Consider the following 15,519-nt stretch of genomic DNA (forward strand, 5'->3'; position numbering starts at 1 on the left):
CAATTATGGGCATGAGGTCTTGCAGTCAAACTGGTCACATACAAGCAATTTTTCTTTAGGGGGTTTTATATGCTTTCACCATAATGGTACAACTTGAATCATCCAATTACCAACTAATGGATATTTCTAATTATCCAATCATAAAATCTATTTTGTAGGCCTTGCAGCATCCTCATGCATCAGCATCTGTTGAAGTGGTGATCCTGTAGAAGGGTGGAGTTTTCCTCTGAAGGTTTATTGGTGGTGTAGGTGGGCCTGGTCTTCCTCTGGGAATCCAGTGGAGAAGAAAGCTGCTCCTCTGGGAATCCAGTGGGAAAAGGCTGTCTGTGTTGTCCAAATCTCAGATTATATCCAGTTAGGAATGCTTGGCTCCTCCCCTGTATGTAGCATCTCACAATGGGACCATGTAATTTTATCAGTCATGCGGTTATGTCATGCAGACTCAATGGCCCATTAACAGAAGATATTTTGGAGGGAGGATGGGTTGTGGAAGAGATAAAGAAAACTGCCCCACCTGGTTTTAACAGGTGGCCCAATTAACAGAAGAGAACTGCCTGACCTCTAACAGATGGCAATAGAATACACACCCCCAGCCATATCTTGTGTTTGCAACCTAAGACAAAGCAGAAATATAAAAAGGAAAGGAAAAAGAACCAAGAAAACCCAAAAAAAACAAAATCAAAACCAAAATTAATTGCAGGACGAAAGAGCTGGCAGACAGCAGGCTCTTATTGCTGCAGATGGATGTGCTAATAGGAAACTCGGTGCTGTGGAATGCCTCCACTGATGGCAGCAAGGGGGAAAGAGCCCTTAAAAGCACTGTGGCCCTTGCCTGAAGGCTCCCAGCCTCCCCTCTTAGGAGAACATTTTCTCCTAACTATTAAGCTCTGGAAATGGGGAGCGAGAGCCCCGTTTTTTTGCTGCGGGGCGCTTCAGGGCCCCAGGCCGCTTCGGGAGGCGCTCCCATGGCGGGCCGGGAGCAGGACTACATCTCCCGTCATCCTCCGGGCGCCGCCGCCATCTCGGCACCGACCGCCGGGCCGGGCCGGCGTCCCCGCTCTCCCCGCTCCCCGCCGCACCCCCCCGCTCCCTGCCATGAGCTGGGACGGCGCCGGCGAGGATGTCCGGCTCCTCCTGGACCTGTGAGTGCCGCCCCGACACGCTGCCGCCTGCCCGCCCTGCGAGGGGCTCAGGGAGGGGGGCAGGCCTTGGGCGGCGCTGCTGGAGCGGCTGCGGGCAGGGCCCGGCAGCGCTCGGGAGCTGCGGGAGAGGTGGCGGGGATCGTCAGAGGTGCCCCTTCGGGAGGAGTGGCAGGGGTGACGAGGCTGACAGATCCGGGTGTGCAGGGACGGCTGAGGATCCATGGCTTCTCCTGGCCCCGGAGAATCCACCGAATGGTGTTTGAAGTATTTGAGAGCAGGCATTCTTTATTGCATAACTGGACACGTTTGGAGGATTTTTCCTCTAAGCAAGTCTATCGTGACACTTTACAAGATGTCTATTCCATAGTGCTCTATGGACACTCTACAAGTGTCTATTCCATACATATTCTTTAAAGCATGCTTACTGGCTAATACATAAGCATCACTATCCTAGAACTAATTTTCATGCATCCACATCTCACTGGAAGTCCTGTTGTTGTGAAATACAAAGCTGTGTTTTGTGTCAGGTACATACAGGCAACGTGTGTATTTGTGATTGTGATATGTGTGGAGACTGACCATGGGACAGTTATAAAGATGAATTCTAATAAATAACTGAGGAAAGTGAAGCATGAAAGAAGCTTTTGAATCTATCCTTTGTTCACAATTAACTTTTATAAGTCTTAAGTTGATTTGAATTAAAGTTTTAAGACATTGCTTTTTGACAAGAGCTTTCTGCTTGTAGGTAAGCCTTAAAGAGTTTTGCAGTCATCACCTTTTGAAGTATAATTTTAGAATATTGCTTGTGGTAAGGGTCTTTGAAACTATAGCTTTAGAATACATAAAAAGGAAACATGCTTATCTCATGCCTTAAAACAGTGAAAAGCAGCTTGAGAAAGGAAGATGAACATCAACTCAAGGATTAATAGTTTTGACCAAGGGAAGCTGGACATCACTGTTATGAGATTTATAGTCCTTGAAATTAAAAGTTGGACCCACATCTGGAAGCTGGACTCCACCAGCTGGGAGACTCCTTTCAGGATGTGCATCCTGAGAAGTCTAAATCACAATAGTGTATAGGATTGTGACGTAAAAACTGGGAATAGAAACTGTTGAGAAAGCTGATGAGTACCCCTGTAAATACCTGTAAGCCTCAACTATGGGTGTGCAGTTGGAGGGAAAACTTCCCCCACTGTGCCCAGTGCTGTATTGCTCATACTTTACCATATTAATAAATTGATTGCTGCTTGAATATTGGCCTAGTCAAGCTTCTCATTTATGACATTGTGGTCCTAGAGGGTCTGAAGGGGTCTCTGGTGGTCACCAAGTGTCCCCAGCGTTGCAAAGGGTGACTTTGCATTGTCCTTTTCTTAGGGCGTGCACAGTTGTTCTTTGTTACATAACTTCTGCACAAAAGCCACTACATTCCTCATTGTCTGTTTACCCACTGGTTGCAGCTACATTTAGCATCCTGTGTGTCTCCTTTTTTATTATTTAATGTAATTTGCTAGTTGGTCTTTAAGCTCTATCTTGCAACTCCAAAGGGGAACTGAATATTTCTATTCTCTGCATTATCTGTCAGTGTCAGATTCCTTTGTGTTCTGGAGGAAGTTAGAAACAGCATGGGAATAAAATCTTTCATTTGAAAGATAAAAGAAGAATAGCTAGCAAAGAGTACAATTAGATTGTTATTTGTACCTTAGAGCACTGATGATAAGATTATAGTTGCCATGGTGTAGCCAATAAGTGTTTTATAGTTTCCTATAAAGTAGAATTACTGTGAAAACCTTTATAATTTAAATGATTAATTGTGTAAACTAGAGATCAATATTGTGCTATGAGAATATCAACCAGCTTTTTGAAAAGAAGGTGATTAATCTTAATAACTATTCAAGGTAAATTTAATATGCCATAGTAAGAGTTGGCATAGCTCACATTGATTTCCATGTATCTGAGTTGGGTTTGGAGTATTTTCTGCAGATTTGAACTGTTAAGCAGTTGGTTTAGAGGCCCCTTTTGGAGGTGCATTAGTGAGACAAGCCTCTGCTTTCTGCTCACCATGTTGCACAGATCCTGCCTGTGAGCAGGTTCACATCTGTGGTCCTCAGAGATGATAATAAATGGTGTGTTAATTATCTTTGGTAAGATTTTATTTTTTTAAGGGGTAAACAACTATTCTTAATATGCCTGCCTATAAATAATAGGCATATTAATAACTGCCTAAAAATTTCTGCAGTCAAGTAGAGGAATGGTCTGTATATAGATAAGGTGTTTAATCTCAAAACAAAGAATGTGGATGGTGTAACCTATATATCCTGAGACAGAGCTTGGTACAGGCTTCTCTGTTGATCAGTCAGCTGAGTTCATCCAGCAGTCATTGAGGTGTGGAAGGTGTGGAATTCTTGCACATCTCTGCAGGAATGAGTTAAAGGTGATCCTGGTGTCTGCAGGCAAGGCCTGGGTTCTGCTTGAAATGTCTCCTCCATACAGTGTCCTTGCAGTGACCTGCTAGAGGTGCTCACCCTCCACTGTGTGAACCCCAGTGGTTTTTTTAAACATGCTTCCATGCTGGAAATCATCCTTCTTTCCTGCCTTAAGTCTGTGCTACCCATCAGATTATAAAGCATTAATATTTTGATGTCTTTAAGGTTTTTATTTGGTGTGAGTTTAATTTCCTGCAGTTTGGTGGCATTCTGATGCCAGACCAAGTTTTTTTTTTTTTGTTACTATTTACCTGTAGGGACTCCAGAGCTGTGGTTATATGCTAAATTTAATTTGGCATTACTCCAGGCTGCTGCTGCCCCCTGCACTCAGCCACTTGTCCTGGCAGTGTTGTTTCTGTGTCCTCAGAGTTTAAGTCAAGGGGATTTTCATTCAGATCAGACACTTAACAGCTCACACTGCAACTGCAAATTTCAGAGACAGCTTGAGGAAGGCACAGAAAGAAATGGTTGAGGGGCTGATTTTTGCCTTCAGCTGCTTAGGGAACAGCTTCACAGAAGGATCAGCTTGACCCCAAAGGGCAACAGCTGAATCAGTGGGAACATGGAACAGCTGAAGCTGATAAGGTCTGAGGGAACCATAGCTGGGTGCAGAAGATGACAAAATATGGACTGATTGTTCTAGTTCTACCATGTAATGCTTCTTTGTGACTGTATTGTAACTTTCTTCTATTTCAGATGCCTTCAGTGTTTGACAAAGAACCTTTCCAGATACTCTGCAGATATTAAGTCATTGCCACCCAATATAAAGGATAAACTGATCAAATTAATGAGTAGGCAAGGACAGATAACTGATGAAAATATCAGTGAGGTAAGAATCCATTCAAAAGTATACTGTCTGTTTTGGGAGAGGAAAGCAGCCTCTCTTGCACACCAGTCTGTTCCTGAGTGAAGTGTGTTTCAGGATGCTCATGCATAATTTATTATATATATTATATAAAGGATTTCAGCAGCTTGTTAGAATTCTGTTGGTAGAATTCTATTGACACAGATTCTAAGCACACAATCTCCATATAATTTATTTAATTTTTGATTCCTTGAAATATAATGATGGCAGAGCTAGGAATCAATAGTTGAAATTATCCCATCCCTTTTGCACACTGCTGTGTGTCAGTGTTTCAGTATGACACCAGTTAATGACATTTCTTCAGCTGTAAATTCAGGGGCACATGTGTTTTGCTGTCTGTTTACTGTTATCTTGTTCAGCCTCAAAGGGAGGCGTGAGAATTGAAGGAAGCTAAGGGTTGGCCTTACTGAAACAGAAAATTAACAACTCCCTGTGCACTCCTGCTTAGACCTGGAACTCAAGAGATAAATGTTCTCAGTTTCTCAGTCATGATAGTGGAGCCAAGGGTAGAGGCAGAAGCAATGTGGAAAACTTACAAACAAAACAATTTAGCTTTAGATAAAATGATTTTGTGCTTACACAAATTAAGTGTTTGAATAAAAATCAAGTTCTTTGGAAAAATTGGACAAAATCTGGTTTAGACTAGCTTTTCAGTAAGGAATAATTTCAAAACATCATAACAGATTCTATCATTAAAGCCATGTGATTGTGTGTGTATGAATGCACAAAATCCATTAGGATATTTTTAGCCTGGAAATAAACTAGAGACCTTAATTTACAGACTTTTCTGCTGTCTCTTTCTAAAGTCTCCTCTGTATTTGTCTTCATTCAGCAGTTCATCAGTGCCTTCTCTTGGAGCCTATTTTCCATGTGACCCTGGGAAATTCTGCTCTGGTTCTTTTTTCATGTGTTTTTTCTTTCTCTGTTCATGCAGTTTTCTGCAATTATATCCTTATCCATCCATCATTTTCCTTGGGCATATTATACTTAGCTTTCTTTGCTAGCAGTATCCCATTTATTCTTATTCATGTCCTTCATGCCTTTCCTCTGTTTTTCAGGGTTTTTTTTAAAGAATTTTTAAAAAGAATTTTTGCTGAAAGAATTTCAGTTGAAATTCTGTTAATCTAAACTTTTGTGTGTACTTTTATTTTATCTCTTACCTCTGTATTCTTGTCCAAATTTGTGTTACCATGCATCTTTTCCCCCCTTACTCTGCTTGGAGCAGCCATCCACATGCATGCCAAACTCCTTATTCTAAATCCCTTTTACCATAAAGTTTTATAGAGCTATTCAGCAAGTGTCCACAAAATATAAACCTGTATTTTTAAATGTCTTTTTTTTTGTGTGCTGCATCCAGCCAACCCTTTGTCTATCTCAAAAGCTTATATATTTGCAAAACAGCCAGTTTGCCTTGTAGTATCTTTATTGTACATTGTTAGGGTGAACAACAGGAGGAATAGGCCTCTAACAAGCCTTTCAGCTGTGCTGTTATCTTTGCTAGTTTATGGAAGTTTATGTTTCTATCCTTGGGAGTTAAGGATGGGAGTGACAAGCTGAAGGGAGTATCTGGCTATTGTTACTAAAATCTGTTGCCTTCCACTGCTTTGGGTCTAACTTTCATAAATGTTCTCTTGGGAAAGATTTCACAAAAATTCCAATCTGGGTCTTGTGGGAGTGAAAGATCCCATTTAATGAGGATTTGGTACCTCTTCATGGTATGGTAATGAGAGTGCTTGTTTATGAGCAAAAGAGTGTGTGTGGGTGAGAAAAATACTTTAGGGAAAAATACCTTTCAAATATCACTCTTGCCTGTTATGTAGGTTGAAGTTTTGATCAAAGTCAGTATTTTTTGTTTTGCACTGCAGATTTCTGCCCCCAAAGTTTTGCTAGCATGTGTGAGGGCATTGTCCTGGGTACATATGTGGCAAGTGAACCACCAAGATTGTATTTCCATTGTTTGAGTGGCAGTATTAATGTGCTCCTGTTCCATATTGTCACAGAAACAGTTTGTGCTGTAGGAGCTGAACTGTTGCACAAATGGACCAGATTTTTTTTAGTTTTTAGTTCCTAGGACTGGTAACCCTGTCACAGACATATTTTATGAAAAATCCTTTTGCTGGGATCTTTTGTCCTGAGAAGCTGAGAGGCCTCAGAAATGAAATGTAAACATTGATTATCTGCTGCTGTGGAATGCAACAGGTGGATCTGTGATTGGTCTCATGTGGTTCTTTTTAATTAATGGCCAATCACAGCCCAGCTGTGTCAGACTCTGGTCAGTCACAAGATTTTATTACCATTCCATTCTTTTCTATTCCTTTGCTAGCCTTCTGATGAAATCCTTTCTTCTATTCTTTTAGTATAGTCTTAGTGTATCATTTTCTTTTAATGTAATATATATCATAAAATAATAAATCAGCCTTCTGAAACATGGAGTCAGGATTCTTGTCTTTTCCCTCGTCCTGGGACCCCTGCAAACAGCACCACAGTAACCCCACCCTCTATTGCAAACTTGTATGTGATGTCTAATGTTACAAGTATTTGATGTAAAAATGCATGTGTTTGATGGCATAGCAGAGTTTGACTGAACTGGTGGGTTTTCATTACAGGTGTTGCACCCTGCTGTGGAGTCTCTGGACCTCCGAGACTGTGATATTACAGATAATGCGTTATTGCAGCTTTATAACTGCAAGCAGCTGAAAAAAATCAACTTAAATTCTTGCAAAGAGAACAGATTTGGAATTACTTCAGAAGGTGTGTTATCTGTGCACAGACAACTGGGATCTTATTTCTCGCTTATTTTTCTTGTTAGATTGGAATGAATTGCAAAGAATATATCTAGGGTAAATATTGCTTAAAAAGAAATCCCCAATGCTACCCCAGTACTAATTAAAAGTCTCTCCAGTGGTGTAAATTTCAGGCCTAGAGCACTAATTATCTTAGGAGAGAGCTCTCAGGTTACTCTCCTGCTAGATTTCTGCTAAAACCATGCTATGCTTAACATGTTTTCCACTTTATCTTTATTATTCCTTCCTCAAAACCTGTTCCAGAGCCTTTGGACTCAGCATGGTGGTTCTGTTAGAGAATGAATAACTCTTTCAAATGTTGGTTTTTTGGCAGGAGTCATAGCACTGGCCTTATCCTGTCCCTACCTGCAAGAAGCCTCTTTCAAAAGGTGCTGTGATATAACTGACAGTGGAGTTCTGGCTCTTGCACTCAACTGCCAATTCCTACAAATAGTGAACTTGGGCAGCTGCTCAGGCATCATGGATGCATCTCTGCAGGCACTGGGAGAAAACTGCAAATTTCTTCACAGTGTGGACTTCTCATCTACTCAGGTAGCTACAGTGGCAATTGGCCAATTGACTTTTGTTTGTTTCTTTTTTTAATTGTCGTGCATTGTCATGATAAAAGCTCAAAGGGGATCGTCGTAGCTTTACTCTTGACAAGATTTAGGACCATGGTTGATTTCTAATTTCTGCCTCTTAAGGAAAAGGAAAGGTATATTTTATTAATGACTGGAAAAATACATGTTTTGGTATTAGAGCATGTATGGTGAACCAAAGAGAAACTTTTGTTAGAATCTACCTTGGGGTTTTTTTTAGTATATTTATTTAGTGCAATAATTTTCTTGAAGTTGTTAAGTAATCCAAAATATTTCATTTAAAGAAAGTAGAATCTTGGACAGATTATTGCCTGCTTTCAGTTAGGACAAACTGTTGTGGGTAATAATCTAGGATGTCAAACAATGCAAGCCCCTAGTAGGAGTAAACACTCCATAATTAAATGATATTTTAGGAGTGATTGTGCTTGTCAGAGTTATATTACAGAGTCAACACTGAAAGAATGACATTTTAAATGTCAGAAATGGCAGGGAAGAAGATTTAACAACAGTGTTTAGCATGAGGAGGGGGAGACAAGCTGCAAAAGCAATCCTGTAACATATTTCATAATTGCAGGGAGATAATGAAGCGAGGGAAAGGTTTTTTGCAGTAAGTGTAGCATTCAATTGACACTGATGGTGAGTAATTATGTTGAATGCGAGTCCAGTACTGAGCATTCACAATGAAATGTCAGTCTGGAAATCATGTAGGAGGTTCTTATTTTAGATGCTATTTTTCTTTTGATTTTTCCAGAAGTAGGGTATCAAAAGAGTCTTAATATTTCGTTTGGATTTTCTGTTTATTGCTATTTAACTCTTACTTCTCCAGACTTACGTCATTGCTTTTTATTTCCTTGCCTCTCTTCCTTTATGGAAAACAGCTATTTCCCTGTGTGTATTTTAAATGAGGTAAAAGCTTCTTCACTAACTACATGTTTACACTTATTTTTTAAACTTTTCTGCTATGATTACTTTTTTCCCCAACCCAAATTGGTCTAGGTAGAGCAGAAATGCTTTTTAAACCTATACATTTAAAGTGCTATGCTCTGTCCATGTTAGTGTACCCACTGTTAAATGAGACAAGGAAGCTGCAGAAATAGCAGTTACACAGTTGGAAGTATCCTTGCAGAAAGCCAGGCTGGATCAGGTGGCAGGAAGATGAAACAGTATTTAATAGAATGAAAAAAATCCCACCTTGGAATATTTTCTCCACTAGTTTAGCTGGGAAGAAAATATTGTAATGTTAAGTGTATTCACTGACTGCAGGGAGTGAATAAATTAATATTATTTTTGCATCTAAATAGCTGTGCTTGAAAAAATTGAGCTTTAATCCATTGTGGTTTTTCCATCAGGTAACAGATGATGGCGTTGTAGCACTAGTGAGTGGAAGATGTTCAAAGAATTTAAAGGTAACTGACTTAACCTAATAACAAAGGGATGAACAAAGGAAAATACCTGCTTTTTAAAATTATAATTACTATTATCAGCAGCATTACTTAGGAGGGAGGGTTTTTACTGACTGACTTTCATTTCTGTCCTCTTTCAATATCCTTGGAGTTTATAAATTGGAAAGACTTTGCAATAAGACAATGGCTTTTTTCTTTTATCCTACAATCTCCAAAGTATATTTTACCAAATCCTAATTTCACTGGATTTGATGGTCTTTTTTCCACATTTCTTCTTATATGTTATATTTATTGGTAGGTAAGGCAATTCAGAGGTGGGGAAAAAAGTTGGTAATAACCTGTTTTGTTATTTTGCTTTTCATCTTTTCCTGGCATGTACAAGAGGCAGTAGTTGTACAGCTGCAGAGAAATTAAGAAAAGAGCAGGGTTTAGTCTGATCTTGAAGAAGTTCTTGGATTTCTTTTAGGAGCTGTGTAGATAAATAGAAACACCAGAAACTTCAGCAGAGGCTGTTTTGGGAAAATTTGGGAAACACCAGAATTCAGTTTGGGTTCTGTTCTCCTGGACAAGCAATTGGTAGGAGAATGTCATAGGCAAAGTGATGGGGCTCAAACACCATGGAATCTCCTTGAAGAGTTTACTCAGATGTCTTGAGTGCTGTGTGTGTGTGTGTGTTGTGAAAACTCACCTTTGATGTTGGAAAAGATGAAAGTTTGACAAGAAAGTTTCACAGATATGTATCTTGGCAGAAAGCTCTCTGAATGTAGAACCTGAGAACAGAATAGAGATGGAAGCAAGTTTTGATATAGAAGAACAATAGATGTCTAAATTGAGAATTGCTGAGCCAGTCATTACTGGACAACTAAGAAAGCAAAGGTTAAGTCAGGCTGGAAGGAGGTTTTTTGACTAAAGCAAAGATATGTTGACCACAACAAAAAAGATGTTTTTACCAAGCAGCAATAGGTCTTAGGAAAAGAAGATACCATAGGCAAACAAACATGCCAATGTGGCAAGTAGGAAAAAGGTCTAAGAATTTTCCACTGAAAGAAAACAGAAAACCAACTTTAAGCTTAAACTGTAACATACTAACTCCTGGGGTTGGAGAGTAATGACTGTAATATGGTAATGACAGTAGTTGTGATAGGCTGTAGGTGATAGTGAAGGTGTTGTGTATGATGCTGATTGGTTGTTATGTATTAAGATGCTCAGCAAAGAAAAATCTATAATGCATTATCATCAGAACTAAAGCAGCTTCAGGCTTGCCTATAAGCTGCTGTAGGCTGGCAGCTGTAGGCATCGCTCTGTTACCCACAGCCTGAGACTGCTGTAGCATCTCCTATACAATAAACAGCATTTTGAAGAGCCACCTGAGTCCCACATCTCTCATCTCAGGCTCTTACACTTCATGATTTTAGTTTAGACTCTTTACAGAAAAGCTGTCTTATTTTTCCTTAGGGCATTTTCCTGCTCTGTACAGGACCATATATGAGGTCAATGCACAGAGGTTGTAATTCCTTCTGGTTGGGGATCTCTGAAATGGGTTGGGCAAAGGAAAGCTTTGCCTCTAAAACTCTGGGTGCTCTGACAGGCTGTTGTCATTCCTGTTTTTCTAACAGGAAATCCACATGGAGCGCTGTGTGAATCTGACAGACATCGCTGTGGAAGCCGTCCTTACTTGTTGTCCCAAGATACACATTTTCCTGTTCCATGGATGCCCACTGATAACAGGTAGGTCTAATCACAAGAAGATAATTACTTGCTAATCATACCTTCTTGCTTTCTGAAAAGCACACTGTAGTCCATAAGTAATTCCAAACAAATAATAACTTACTGGATAAAATGATCACTGTACACTGAGATTTTCAAAGCAAGGTGAGAGTTTTGCTTTGGAATGTGGCAGCAGCCTTCAGAGAGGGGATTTCTTTGTTTGTTTGGAAATCATGGGTTTTTTCTTCTTCAGCATGCTGCTGAAGACCCAAAGACTTCAGAAAAATATTAGCATCTTAAACCCCTACTCTGTTCCAAAAGTGTGGAACAGCATCCATTCAAGAAACAGTGGAATGGAATAGGACAGCCTATGAGTGTTTTAACTCTTCTGCTGGTTGGTGATACTTTACAGTTAGGTGATTGGAAAAAGAACCAAGAGGGTTTGGATTACTACACATGTATCTGAAGTGTGATATTGTGATAGCAAAATAAATATAAATGCAGATATAGAATTCCTTTACTGTGTTGTGTGCCTATTCCAAATACCACCTTTATATTCCGAATGAATAACAAGAAATTCCTTTGTTCATTTTCAGATCGGTCCCGAGATGCTTTAGAGCAGCTCATCGTATCAAACAAAATCAAGCAACTGACATGGACTGTTTACTGATTATTTATCCTGTACATGTGAGTGTCAAGTTTACAGGTGGACTCCTTCAGTAAACAAGCACCTTGGAGAACTAGCTGGTGACTTCTTTTCCACCAGGTTGCATCCCTCCTGCCTCCCACTGGAGGTCTCCACTGACATTCCAGTCCTTGCCTGTGAGCCTGGGCTTCCTCATTGACGTTCCTTGGAGCCCTGTCTGTCTTTGCATTGATCGTACTTCATTAAGAGGAAAGTTAAACTATAATTAATATTACAGGGCCGTTGCTCAGGCTTCCTGAAGTGCTGGATTTGGCTGCTACTTAGCATCCTTTAGCAATTTAGCCACAAACCCAGTTTAGGCGAGTGTGTGTTCTGAGTTTGTATTCTGGGGTGGTACTTAAAAGTACCCAGCTCAAATGTAACATTAACACACAGCAGTGTCTGTGAAGTTGAGAGTTGAATCTAACAGAAATCAACAGCCAGAACAGGTGAATGGAGGTGGCATTAACAGTGATACAAATGTACTTTCAGTAGTAACAAAGAATCTCCTTTCACCATGTACTTTTGCTAGGTCTGGAGTAAAAAACATAGGTACCTTTCTTCTGATGTTACTGATGCTGCAGTTTCTGTTTTTACTTACCATCAAATACTTGCTGGATTTTTACACATCCTGCAGTACAGCCTGTGAATGTGTAAACATAAATTTGCTTTGGAATTGTTATGGTGACTTTACAAGTTTCAGAGTAGTAGCTGTGACCAAGGATTTTATACATGGGCAAATATTTAATTTGCTCTGGCTTTTCCCTGTGTTTCTACATGAAAATCCTTTTAGGGCACAAAACACTGGTACTTAGAAGCATATCTGTGAGTGAAATAGGACCAAATGTAGTGTCTGAGCACATAAATCTCAGGATGGTAGAGTGTGTTCTGCTGTATGCAGTTCATTACATATTCAGTGGCCCCCAGAAGCTGAAAATATCAATAAATTATTGTTCAGTTATAGTAATATTAAAAAAATAATTTTTGAACTGTAGAGTGAGTTTATTACATGATGGAGCAGTGCTCTCATCACAATTGTAAGTCATGTTCCTTGGCTTTCTTGAACCAGCATAACCACTAGTCAGAGTTCTAGGATTTCTACATTTAGCTCCTTAATGCCAGCTATTTTAGCTTTATAAGGGCATGGAGTACACTGGGTGCTCTGATCTGGAAGTAGAAGGATTTAGCTACAGTGGTCTAACATGGATTTGATGACATCTGGAAACCTAAAGAGTTTAGGCAACCATAAGGAATATATTTACTTTACCATTTAACTCTTGTCACAGCCACACCTCAGTGTTGCAGAAATAAACCAGACTTATAGTAATCTATTTAAAGTTCAGGTCTAATTGCATGGAAGGTAATTTTTGTTGCCAATTTTAAATGATATTATGATGTCTGACAATAATCTTTGTTCTTCTGTTGATTATATGGTTTATGAAAGTGCAAGACTATTTAGAAAAGTTGTTCAGCTGTCAGTAAAAGCGTTTTTTTTCCAAGACCAGCACCTAAATCCCTTACTCTTGTTGCATGGCTCAGCCCAGTGATGAATATTTTCCTGTGATCCCTGTGGGTGTAACTGCTCCAGTACAAACCATTGGTACAAGGAATTATTTTGCTACAGTAGCCACAAGCATCTGGCAGCTGTCACTGCAGCGAATCCTTGCACCTGATAGAGGCCTAATAACCTAATCTACCAGGTTTTATTTCCTTTTTTTCATTTTTTTTTTTCTGAGGAGTAGTTTATTGTTATGCCCTGTGAAATCCCTGGGATCAATCAGGACCCATCATTCCTTTGAACTCTTGGACAATAAATCTGTGTTGCACTATTTTTGATATTGAATCATACAGCTGTTTAGGCAGCTCTGTGAAACAATGCTACTGCTAACCTCAGCGGCAAAGTTGTCCTTTTTCTCCTTGCTAATATAACCTTGGATTTGTCATGTTGAAGCTTATACTGTATCCTTAAGTGTGCCTGTAGATTTACCATCTTTCCCTACAGCCTCTTCTCAATGTGTAACTTAGTGGTACATCCTCACCTGGTGCTTACAAAGCTGTACAACACTACAACAAGGTAACACTGTAATTTTAGGTTTGAAAGTTTAATGTAACTTAGTTTAAATCCTTCACCATTAGAGCTTATGTTTTTGGTATTTGCATGACTCTACTGGAATGTTTTTTGGTTCACAGTAATTTTCAACAAATCTGTTTACAGGCACTGGGTGAAGTGGGAGAAGAACCTCATGGATGTGCTTGCCACTTCATGTTCTCTATTGTTTGGACATTATTATTGTTGTGAGTCTTGCAGAATATTCACATATTGTTACGAAGATTAAAGTTCAGAAGTTGGCTGTTTGGGTAGTTCTGAAAACTTGCTGGGTTATAGAACCATGTATGTCTGACTAAGCTCCTAAACCTCCTACTTCATGAATACCATGGTTTTCTGAGTGAGTACCTGTCATGGTTTGAGGCTGGCGCAATGCCAGTGCCCCCACTTAGAAATAAAGAAAGAAACTTTATTAACTAAACTACAACTCTAAGTAAAAACAAACACACAGGGAAAATTAAAACCTTCCAAAAACATTTCCTCCTCCCCCCACCAAATTTCCAATACATCTCTCCCCCAAATCACCAACTTTTGGTCCATCACCACCCTTCAGACAATCAATCCTCAGTTCATCGAGAGGAGTCCTTCTTGTACCATGGGCTTCCCCTGGAAACACTGTTGAAACCTCCTATGTTTCTGTGTCACTCGTGGCAGCGCCCGGAGTACATCTGCTGTTGTGACCTCTTCCTTCCATGCCCAGTGCTCTCACCACTGAACACGGACCAGAGCTGCTTCTACGGTTGTCCTTTTAAGGATGCTTTGTCCCGTTCCAAAAAGAACACAGTCTCACCTTTGGGACACCTGTCCCCCCAGATTTCACCCCCTGGGGCCAAGGGGTACCAACACTGAACCCTCTTGGCTCTGAGCCATTGCCTCCCCCTGGATGCAGTCTGTGTGTCACAGGAAACATGGCTCTGTCCACGGCTATAACAAGAAGAGTCCAGCTCAGGCCACTCCATCATCTCTTCCCACCTAAGATTCTTCTCTACTCTCCTGACATCTTCCACTTGCCCAGACCTTCACACTTGCACACATTTCCTTCTTCCATTTCATCTCTATCTCTCTTCTAGGAAAGGTTAATGCTCTGCAAAGTTTTCATTGTCTGAAAAAAGGGTTAAAAACTCAGGCTCTGCCCACCCCAAATCTCCCACTGTGGCTGGACACCTTCTCGCCGCAACCCCATCTTCTCCTCGCTGCAACCCCACCTTCTCCTTCTCGCCTGCGCTGCCGGCACATGTTATCAAGTTTCAAGGTAGCACAGTCCCAAGCACAGGCTGTACTCTCTCTCAGCTGGGGGGGCTGCCCGATGTCTCCTGGTGCTTCTCCCACCCTGCCATCCTCAGGGGCCTCTTCACCTCCCCTCTCTGTCCAAGCCCTGGCCTACCTCACCTGGCCGCGTGGCTCCCCTACCCTGCCCAGCAGCAGCAGCTGGACAGGGGAGAGATCTGAACTCTTTCCCCACTGGAACCTAAGAGCTTCCCCCCAGGAGTGCTCTGCTTTTAACCCCTGTGTTCTCAGAGGTGTAACCATGCCCCAGTGGCTACACCAGGTGCCAATATTCAAATCTGAACACCTATTGGTGAGCACAGCATAGCCCAGAAAACTTACTTCCTCTCAAACCACGACAGTACCACACACTACTGCACATTTGTAAGCTTTCACTACAGCACCTGGCACCACTGCACGGTGGGCTATGATGTAGTTACTAGCTCCCTATCACTACTTGTTCAATAATTGACTGCTCA

At 40.7% G+C, this 15,519-nt stretch overlaps 1 protein-coding gene across 2 annotated transcripts; it reads left to right on the forward strand.

Annotated features, from left to right (window-relative positions):
• The first annotated feature begins 1,039 nt into the window (after positions 1-1,039).
• On the forward strand, positions 1,040-14,022 carry AMN1 (antagonist of mitotic exit network 1 homolog). Of its 2 annotated transcripts, none has more exons than XM_036400775.2 (7): positions 1,040-1,142; positions 4,322-4,454; positions 7,097-7,241; positions 7,608-7,825; positions 9,222-9,278; positions 10,892-11,003; positions 11,579-14,022. In XM_036400775.2, exons 1-7 carry the CDS (start codon positions 1,096-1,098, stop codon positions 11,650-11,652), a joined length of 786 nt encoding a protein of 261 aa, XP_036256668.1. In that variant the 5' UTR covers positions 1,040-1,095; the 3' UTR covers positions 11,653-14,022. The 2 variants fall into 2 exon arrangements, with proteins under 2 accessions (XP_036256668.1, XP_036256667.1); XM_036400774.1 differs by lacking the exon at positions 1,040-1,142 and adding an exon at positions 1,181-1,669.
• The last annotated feature ends 1,497 nt before the right edge of the window (positions 14,023-15,519 follow it).

Source organism: Molothrus ater, chromosome 5, assembly GCF_012460135.2.
Source record: "Molothrus ater isolate BHLD 08-10-18 breed brown headed cowbird chromosome 5, BPBGC_Mater_1.1, whole genome shotgun sequence".
NCBI lineage: Eukaryota > Metazoa > Chordata > Aves > Passeriformes > Icteridae > Molothrus > Molothrus ater.

What these genes read in the sequence shown, in the direction of transcription:
- AMN1 (XM_036400774.1), top strand. Translation starts at nt 1,608, where the DNA reads ATGCATCCACATCTCACTGGAAGTCCTGTTGTTGTGAAATACAAAGCT. An exon ending in CTGATGAAAATATCAGTGAG is followed by an intron (nt 4,455 to 7,096) that starts GTAAGAATCCAT and finishes TTTTCATTACAG; the next exon opens with GTGTTGCACCCTGCTGTGGA. An exon ending in ATTTGGAATTACTTCAGAAG is followed by an intron (nt 7,242 to 7,607) that starts GTGTGTTATCTG and finishes GTTTTTTGGCAG; the next exon opens with GAGTCATAGCACTGGCCTTA.